General features: G+C 36.6%; 1 protein-coding gene across 1 annotated transcript; it reads right to left on the reverse strand.

Annotated features, from left to right (window-relative positions):
- Positions 1-399: 399 nt before the first annotated feature.
- spata18 (spermatogenesis associated 18) lies at positions 400-8,791 on the reverse strand. Its single transcript, XM_054602222.1, has 12 exons — positions 8,705-8,791; positions 7,726-7,831; positions 6,604-6,719; positions 6,327-6,433; positions 5,279-5,374; positions 4,552-4,686; positions 3,525-3,756; positions 2,809-2,967; positions 2,540-2,715; positions 1,607-1,730; positions 675-737; positions 400-456 (listed from the first exon to the last, which is right to left on the reverse strand). Exons 1-12 carry the CDS (start codon positions 8,789-8,791, stop codon positions 400-402), a joined length of 1,458 nt encoding a protein of 485 aa, XP_054458197.1.
- Between the last annotated feature and the right edge of the window lie 1,669 nt (positions 8,792-10,460).

The raw sequence follows: 10,460 nt of genomic DNA on the forward strand, positions 1-10,460 counted from the left end.
ACAGCGTTGTTAAAAGTAGCGTCACATAGAAAGTAAAGGTATAAGTTGAATATTGTGCACTTTTTAGGACAGCTTGCATTGAAATGTGTGCGTCTTGTAGGGAGACGCTATTCTAGAGTACACTTATTCCGACTCTTTTTTACTTTCGTTTTTTCCCCAAGAATCTTGTGTAATTTACTGACTTATAGTTACTGTCAACGTCCCATTAAACTGCCCTCCAACAATGTAAACTCTGAGCAGCCTTTGGGCGGTACAGTAACTTAAGGTTTAAATTGCTTTATTTGGTAAAAGCACATGTTTAACATATAAAATCAGAATTAAAAAAAATACCTTAAACTTAATTTCACTGACATGAAGTACAGGTGTAAGTTCTTGTCCTGTTCACCGAGAGGCCAGAGTTCACAGATGACTACATTTGAGGCGATCAGGAGACAGACTTCTTCTGCTGTTAAATAACTAAAAGATAAAAAAAAGACAATATTGTTATATATAATAACTATTTAGTCAAATTAAGAGAAAACAAATCCAAAGAAATACAGCTTAGATGTTGACGTACGTACCCTTAAGGCCACTGGTGTGCATGCATGTTAAGTTGAAATGATTTATTAAGGAGCTGAGCAACATTAAACCAAAAAAAAGGATATTTCTGTTTGTCAAATATTATAGTGACTTACAAGAGTGCGAGTCGGGCTGAGAGAGCGAGATCGCACCGGGCTGGAGCTCCTGCTTCTACTCCACTGTGAAAAAAACACAACAAACAGACGCATCACTAACAAACACATGAGCCTCTTTATGCTCTCACTATTCTTTATACACCAGAGCACATTTAAATCAATGACTACGTTAACATGAACACTCATATTCCACTATTATTCCCATAGGACAATGTTCTGAATTTGATGTGACTCATGTAAACATCATATTTTGTTTGGATATTCGGAGCTAGGCCTTTTTACGATTACGATATGTTGATGTTCTTCAGGTTTTAGGATCATTCTTTGTTCATGTATACAGCTCATTCACTATATGAGTCTCTATAGAGGTTTCTACGTCTCCTTCCTGTTTACCAGCAGCTCTGTGCGTTGAACACAAACCAACTAGCCAGCAGTTTGTAAAGCTGGAGTAGAGATGCATGTCCAGAAGAGAAGAAGGAGAAACACTCCTACTGTTAAACATCATGAAGGAGTTGGATATCAACAGGTTTTTAGGATATGAACAAATATCTCAACGTTGACCTTTTAGAGAAGGTGTTTGAAGGAATGAAAGAGGGAGGCTGAGGTCACACGGTCCAACAAGTCCTCCACCTCTTTAAAACTTTGAATAAATCATATTTTGATGCAAAGAAGCACACAGAAGAGAACGGCATCAACGTGGGATTCACTGGCCTCAGTGATGAGGATGAGGAGGAATGCGGTCGTTGAAAGTTAATTAGATTTTGCACAGCTGCATTAAAACGGGAATATTAGGTGAATATTCATTTTCAATACCCATGCAAACAGATTATTAGGAATATTGCCTTTTTGGGAATGAAGGGGAATAAACTGAATATTTGGTGCATGTAAACGTAGTCACTTGTGATGCGTTTGTAGTTTTATAGAACCAGTACCACAGCGCCCCGTCGGGTCACAGCCTCGCCCTTCACCACCACAGCGTCTCCTTCCACCAGAGACGGCCACACGTGGTACATCACCAGAGGAGCCGACGACTCAGAGTCATAGCTGCGACGATACCTGAAGAACAGAGAGGCAGAGTGAGAGAGAGAGGGAGACATATAGGAAAATATTACAACACAAAGGTAGATCAGATGTAATCTGCACAGGGACTGCAGACGAACAATTCAAAACTCCCTAGATAACTGTGACACATTTATTATTGTGGTGGAGACTGAAATGTTAATTAATTAATGTGCACTGTCCCTGATGATAAACAGATAAATAATTGAATTTCCTGTTTTTGACGCAGTTCAAAATTAATTGAAGAAATAATTGTATTTTAAGTAATCCTCTTTCACAAACTTTTGCAGAAAACTTTTACAGAGCCCATCCTTTTTTTATTATTTACTTTGATTATTTTAATTACTAATTTAAAGTATTTTCTTTTACCTGTAAGCCCATTTGTGGCAGTCATGTTCTCAGATGTATTGTATGTTTTGTAGTCTAAGCAACAGCATTTTCTACAGACTGAACTTTTGAACAAAGGTTGATTAAATAAGATTTAAGTAGAATTAAACTACTTTATTTTCTTACATTTCACAGGTGTAAAGGCTTTGTTGTCACAGTACAAGATTGTGTTCAGGCACATGTTCATAATTGCCTGCTTGTGATATGAAGTTACACTAAACATCGGAATAGGAGACTGATAATGGAAGTGTAATGTTTTGTTTTCTTTAGATATATTTACAAAGCACAATGACCAATGGTGTAATTTCATCACTCAATCAGTCAGTGTTAGTATTTTGCCTTTACAGCGCTGACTCCTGCTTTGCTGCACAAAGGCCTGTAGACTTTGAAACAGACACAGTAATGTTCAAAGGACTGACTTTCTTTCGTCGTAGAGTTCTCCATCACTTGCAAAGGCCAAGTCCAGCGGTGGGTCCAACGTCTGCATGGCAAACGCCAACCTGCAGGCCTCCCTGATCAGGGTGCTGATGAGGACAAAGTCCACCTCTGGAGGGAAAGAGATCCGAGGGTTCACGTTCATGGCGTTGATCACATCCTGTGGAGATGAAACACACAGACAGAAGCATTTTCAGTATCAAACAAACTACAGGCATCTGTTGTTACACATGAGAGAGGTGTTTAATCCTACGTTGATGCTGGTCTGAATGTCATACAGGTCCAGGTTTCTGACGATGTAGTCCACGGCTGCATCCTCCAGATTCTCCATTCCAAAGTGGGACGAGCACAACGTCTTCCTCACACGCAGCTTGAACTGACGGTAGGCCAGTTTTGCTGTTTTAAAGGATTCCTGAAAATAAAAACATTAATAACATTAACAGAGGCTGCATTCAATTGCATGGTGGATTCAAGCTCTACTCAGGGAATGGGAGAATTGGGCAAACGTAAATTATAATGCTATCATGATGTGTTCAAATGGCATCTTGTAAAATGTAGAATTTGGTGAGAAACTTGAATTTATCCAGTTGTTTGAAGGAGATAAATTATAAGCTGTTAAACCGTCTAACACTAGCTCTAAGCAGCTTTTTATACATAATTAATACTACAAATAACAAGTCTTTCTTTAATCAAATACAAATACAAGTTTTCTGCAAACCTAGCAAAAAGATAACATTTACAATTGTTGTCTCTTTGACTTTGTTATGTAATTTATGTCTCTACCCCTTGAAAAGCAATTATAATAACTTGTTAAGAAAATCAAAAATAATCTGATAAATTGTGCAACGTACAAAAAAACCAACTATACTGTGATATGCACTTTAGGCAATACACCAACTTAGAGCTCATTTTCCCTGCATGCACTTGTGATCTGCTTATTTAGGTGGCTCTAAAATAAATAAGTCGTACCACAGCAGCAATGAAGATGATTTTCTGGACCATCTCTAAGTCATCGATGTAGCGTCGAAGCATGCTCTGGGCCTCCAGACGCTCCACGGCGTAGAGGTCACTGAAGCGTGACACGAGGCGGGCGTAGCGGGAGGAGTTGGTGAGCTGAGCTCTGGTGGGAGACTCGCTCCTCATCGGGCTGGAGGAGCGACTGAGCCTCGGCAACGGGCTCGGAGAACGACTCCTCACCAACCTGAGAGACGGAGAGAGGAACACATCATCGCTTGAGACCCTGTTCTGTGCAGTGGTGTCAGTGTGTGGAGAATAGTGGTGCAATGGATCAATAAAGTCACATATCGGATCAGCACTAAAAAAAGGAGCAAATATAACTTTTAAAGATCCCTGATCACATTTTTTACAGATCCCTTTGTTGTTTGATTATAGCCGCAAGGATCCAGAATATTTTTTTGTCAAAAATCAGTTTAACAGCTCAGACGTCAGTAAACCATCCAAAATTCTAAGTTTTTTACTTTAATATAGTTATTTATAGTGTTTTTATCTTCATAAAAACACACAATTCAAAAGATAAGGAAATAAAAGATTGTATTTTTATTGATTAATACAAATCTTTTTATTAGTAGCTTTATTTATGTAATATAATCTGCTTAAAGCTAGTGTTAGAAAGTTAAACCGCTCATAATTCATCTCTAATATCTATTCTATATTAATGTGAAAACATCTCCTTCAAACTACTGGATTTATTCAAGTTAATAACCTAAACTACTATTTTTCCCTGAACAGAGCCTGAACGCATCATAATGTAACATTTCTAGCTCTCCTCCTGTCAACTTAAACACAGAGTGGTTGTTTACAATGTAACATTATCAGAGATCGGTGACCAAAAAAGAATAAATGATGTCCTGATCTCATATATATAACAATCGTCAGTCAAACTGTATTTCACACTGTGATGGTTAACGTTGAACTGTGTCATTAATCGTGTTCACATAGTGATCTGTTACACCACTAGTGTAGAGTGCAGGTGTACCTCTCCTGCAGCATGGCCTTGTCTGTGCTCAGGTAGGACACTTCGTCTCTCAGCAGGCGAATCTGACGCTCATAGTCATCGAGAGTCTCCAGCTTCCTCTTGTAGACTTCCACCTGCTCATGTGCTGATCGCAAACTGAAACACACAAACGCTTCACATCAACAGAGGAGCACACACTTTATATTGCTTTTTCTTTTTTTAAATATAGACTTCTTTTCTGGTTGTAAATCTGGTTACATATTTTTGTGGGTTTAGCATAAGTGAAGCCAGAATAGTTACACGTTAGAGTGTTCAGAGAAGTTTTGTTGCCTTATTTTTTTATAATGGCTGAAATTTCCCTCACACCTGAAAGAGAAACCAGGTGTGCATAGCAGAGACAAACTGAGGCATTATAAACCTTTAGATGCCAATAACTATCCTGCAGAAAAAGTTGCTATTCCAGCATTGGCAACAGTTGCCTACATTTCAAAGCAACCCAAAAGAACCTGTCCAAGAGAGACAATATCAAGAAGGCTGTCCAGAGATAAAGAGACATTTTTGCTAAAAGTTTAGCTCACAACTGCAGTTACAGTTAGCAGAAGGCTAAACTATTTGCAACATTTTCTCTCCATCCTGGTTCAGCCTTCTTAGCAACAGTTTTTCTCCATCTCTGAAACGCTTCTTAGATATTGTTTATACCTTTTAAAAGGTATTATACTGCAGTTTAATATTTGACTGCATCACTCACTCTGCTCTCAGTTGCAGTATTTCATCTTCAGTGGCCAGCAGAGTGGTTGCTGATTTGTTCTTCGTATCATTCAGTTCCTTCTGAGCATCTTCCAGTCTGTTAAAACAAGGTGAGAGGATATAGATTTAAAAATAACATGTTCAAGCAAAGATCATATACGATTTGATTACATTGAAGGATGATAAATTATCATATTGAATTATCGCCCTGATTTTATCGCAATCCAGTTATAATATTTGAACCCATCTATCTCTGTGAGCCTATACACACTGAATACAAAACTTTCATATTACACAGTCAGTTTTTTTTCCCCGCAGCTGTTCTGAATACTGCAAATCGATTAAAAACTAGCCAACCAATAGAATTATGACTTTTACTCGCAAAATCAATAGATTTTCTCTGAAACATCAGCTTGTACATGCTGTGGAATTTTGTGGGAGTGCAATCAGAGCTGGGCAATAATTTAATATGATAATTTATTGTCTTTAAATGGAATCACATGGTGACAAAATCATACATGGAGATATCGTGATACACAGTTATATCCTCTAAATTGATAATAAAAAGCACAGACTTAACTCCAATTTCTCCGAAGATTTTAATTGATAAAAATTCTGCTTTTGGGAAAACCCCAGTGTGGTTAAATCAAACTTTTGTAGTAATCTGATTTCTCTGTATTTATGTGCATGCATGTCAACAGAGTCAGCATATAGCTGGAAATATTTCATATTTTTTTTCTCCATCATTTCACTTGAAGCTGTTATGTTCATTTTGCACTAAAGTTCTTAATAAAATAAAAAAGAAGTTTATTTTTCAAGTATTTCATTCACACAGGAGCATAAACAAGAAAAGGCTTGACCATGTGATTATTTCATATGGACTATTTATTAATTGAATTAACATAAAAACATGCTATATCATGATATATATATTGTTATAGAGGTATGAAATGCCCTATGCTGAGATTTTGGTCATATTGTCCAGCACCAAGTGCAATTTAGTCCCACAAATATTTAATGTTTTGGTCTTAAAGGACCTTTAAACTCACTCTGCTCTGGTGGAGTCCAACTGCAGACGAGTGGAGCAAAGCTTCTGGATGTCGCTGTCGTGGGAGGAAGAGAGCTCCCTGATCCTCCGGTCCTTTTCCACCGAGTCCTGATAACAAATGATAAATGATACACAGGAACCACAAAACTAGATGACAATAATTGAGGATAATTATTTGAATTTGGTTTAAAGTGTTTCCATCTACAGCGTAGTGTCGATTTTGTTGGATTATGTATGAGATAATCTGTGTTATTAAACTTAGTAACGGATGATGTCACCTGGATGAGCTGCAGGCTGGTGTCATCGGAGACAGAGGGCCTCGCCATTGAGAAACAGGTCCCGAGCCACGGCAGCAGGCGTGTCTTGAGAGTGTCCACTCCACCATAGTGTCCTCCTGAGTCAGGAGAGTAGAAACAGAGTGTGAGTGTTGAATAGCTCACGAGTGATCATAGCCTCTTAAACATAGACTGTGTGTAAGACGTGGACGTAGTCATCGTGACGTCATTGATTTGTGAACTGCAGATTTTGCCGTCGCCATGTTGTTGTTTTTTTACGCCAATTAAAGAAAGGAGTGACATAGAAACGCCGTTTACGTCTCTGGTGTCGACCTGTCAATCAGTGTGTAGTGTTTACCTGCATTGATTAGTAAAACATGCAGGACCGAAAAGACTGTAGGGAGTGCTGAATATTTAAGAAACCTTCGGGAAATGAGAATGTTTTCACAGAAGTCATGGGGAAGTTTGTTTGCTTAATTTGCAAGGAACCCATTGCAGTAATGTTAGAAGACACTAGAAACACTGTTTTTTTTTTTGCGACATGAGTGATTAAAAACTACACTTTTACTATTGTTTGACCTGTTACTACTTTATATTGTTCTGCACATGGACAGCAATCAAAAACGTATATAAGATAGTTGACGTCGTGACTTCAACCATTGGTTTGTAAACTGATGTTTTGAAGCCTCGAGATCGGCGTTTTTGCAACCAATTTATGGACGCTACCATAATTTGACTGCGGAGGAGTGACGTAGAGACGCCGTATACGTCTCTGGTGTCGACCTGTCAATCAGTGTGTAGCCCCGCCCTAAAGCATCCCCTGCTTTATGGTCTGTTTGACTCTAAATGGAGCATCATTTACTAAATGAACATCATGCTGTATTGAAGAAGACTTGAAACTAGAGATTGCGACCATAAACTCATGTTTACAATGTTTACTGAGGGAATAAATCAAGAGAGAAGTAGAGTCATTTTCTCATAGACTTCTATACAACCAGAGGAGTCGCCCCCTGGTGGACATTAGAGAGAATGCAGCTTTAAAGCATTTTAACATTGGCTTCTCTCTGCAGAACTGTTTGTTTGCCGCCTGCTTTGTAAATGAGAAAAATAATAATAATATCTCACCTTCAGCAGCAGCGAGGTTGAGGATGGCGAACAGTTGGCCCTGGATCTTGGCGGTTAATTCAATCAGCTCACAACATCTATTTAGATTCTGATCGCAGGAATTAATCTGGAGGATAAATATGACAAACAGAAGGACAAATCTTTTTAATTTATTTCAATTAGATCTTCCCCCTCAACTGGCAGATCTATATTCTACTGAGTGCACATTTCTTGTTTTTAAAATGTGCACTATAAATGACATTACATTACATTACATTACAGTCATTTAGCAGACGCTTTTATCCAAAGCGACTTACAATCAGTAGTATGTTACATATCAATAAATAAATAAATGTGACTTGACTGACTAGAATAAAATTTCTAAAAAATAAAAAAAGAGAAAGAGAAAAGTATTCATGTTTTTATCTCACTTTTAAAAAATTTTTAAAATAAAATGTAATTTTTCACATTTTTCACATTTAAAGTATAACCTTAAAAAAAACACTATTATTGAAGTTTAGACAGTTCACTTCCGGTCCTTCTGCAAGTGTAGCCACACTACCGGAAGTAGTATCAGAGGACGTGAACCATCTTAACACAGTAGAAGATCTTTGGAATAGTCCAACCGTAGCCATGGCGACCGGCGTCCATGGCAACCAAACTCAACTTAAACAAGTGCATTCCTTCACTGTTTTAAATAATAATAATAATAATTAATACATCCTAAAAAATAACAATGTGCATCGATTGAAATATTCACAATTCAAATAATAACAGTTAAAAAATAAAGAATATAAATAAAAAAATAAAAAAATAAAAAATAAATGTAAATTGACACAAAGCAATTCATTATTTCTGCAGGATTTAAGATTGGATTTAATTTGTACACATATATGATTTTTAAGTCCCTAATTTAATAAAGTGAAACAGATATTGAGGCTGATTTAGGTGCATTGATCAGGAGGTGCAAAGGTCAGATTTAAGTCATTCATAAACTTACATGGTAGTCTCTGTGCAGGCCCTCCAGCTTCTCCTGCAGGACGCTGAAGGAGGCCGTGTGGGTCAGTCTCCTCAACGTGTCGGCCATGATCCACTCACTAATGCACAGAGGTTTTGTTTTTTTAATGCAACCCCAGGAGGAGGACAGCAGCACCCACTGGCTGCAGGCTCGAAAGGAGGAGTGCAGTAAAATAAAGTCCTTCCTCCACCTAAACGACCAAGCACCGCCTCAGTTGTGGCAACCGGTGGAGGTTCTGTTTTGAGCCTGTGTGGGATTAAAACGGATTATAATATAATGCTTAATGTAATCACACGTGCAGGGATGTGTTGTTATGGTTTTAAATGCACTACTAAATGATCCAACAAGATGCATCCTCCTCTTGGTGTTTATTTTATTTTGAACACATTTTTATTTATTTGTAAGTGTGTGTTTTATATCCCTGCACTACTTTTGTTTACCTCTGCTCTTTGATAGAATATCTAACAGATCACTGAATAATTTAAGCTTTAAACAAAGAACAAGGATCAGATAAGAGGTATTGTATTATTATAGCTTTACTATACTGTTTTCACATTTCCCTTGAAATATTTATATACAATACAACTTTATTAATCCACAATGGCAATTTGATTTTGGGCATGAACAGAAACAGACAATATATATAATATAAATAAATTAAAGATAGGATGCTTTATTGTTATTACATATTAAACAGCACGACATTTTGACAATCAGCTCCACTTGGCAGCTTATATATATATATATTAAATACATATACAGTACCAGTCAAAAGTTTGGACACACCTTCTCATTCAACTACTTTGAAGAATGTAAAATATAAAACATATTCTGGTTTGTTGAGCATTTGTTTGTTTACCACATAATTCCATATGTGTTCCTTCATAGTTTGGATGTCTTCAATATTAATCTACAATGTAGAAAAAATAAAAATAAAGAAAAACCATTGAATGAGAAGGTGTGTCCAAACTTTTGACTGGTACTGTATAAATTAAATGAAAGATAGGATACTTTATTGTTATTACACATTAAACAGCACGACATTTTGACAAACCACTCCACTTGGCAGCTTATATAGATATATTTAAATATATATATATTTATATAAATATAAATGTTATAAAATGTACATTAATGCACATAAAATAATTTAAAAAAACAAACTTGAATGGACCACACATGGATGTAACATTTACATTATTGCACTATAATAATAGTAATATTAAGAATAGAGTTAAAGTTATTCAGTTGTTAGAATTAATTAACTGCGTAATATTTGCAAAATAAAAAAGGGTAATGTCTAGCAGAGAAATAGGGTAGCTACACCTGTGTTTTATCATTTTCATTGGTTACATTCTCCTGATCACATCTGGAGAAGCTACACACTCAATATTTTATGATCTTTCAATGTTCAAATCAGAAATCAAAACTCACTTCTTCAAAACTGCTTTTAATGTCTGACTAATGCTGTGTTTTAAGTTTTAAGTTTTTAGTGTGTAGCTCTTAATGATGATTTTAAATGTCTGTAAAGCGTCTTTGAGTACTCTGAAAAGCGCTCTATAAATTAAATGTATTATTATTATTATTATTATTATTATTTATTATATAAGATAAGATAAGATAAGATAAGATAAGATTTATTAGTCCCGTCCCGCAGCGGGGAGATTTGCAGGCTTACAGCAGCATAGAGTAAAGTGCACACAAGAGACATAGTAAAGAAAGACAAGATAAAAATAAA

This window comes from Anoplopoma fimbria, chromosome 8, assembly GCF_027596085.1.
Source record: "Anoplopoma fimbria isolate UVic2021 breed Golden Eagle Sablefish chromosome 8, Afim_UVic_2022, whole genome shotgun sequence".
NCBI lineage: Eukaryota > Metazoa > Chordata > Actinopteri > Perciformes > Anoplopomatidae > Anoplopoma > Anoplopoma fimbria.

Coding starts and splice junctions, on each gene's coding strand:
- spata18 (XM_054602222.1), bottom strand. CDS start 8,791: ATGGCCGACACGTTGAGGAGACTGACCCACACGGCCTCCTTCAGCGTC. Junction 6,434..6,603: donor CCAGCCTGCAGCTCATCCAG/GTGACATCATCC, acceptor ATTTGTTATCAG/GACTCGGTGGAAAAGGACCG. Junction 2,968..3,524: donor TCATCTTCATTGCTGCTGTG/GTACGACTTATT, acceptor TTTTATTTTCAG/GAATCCTTTAAAACAGCAAA.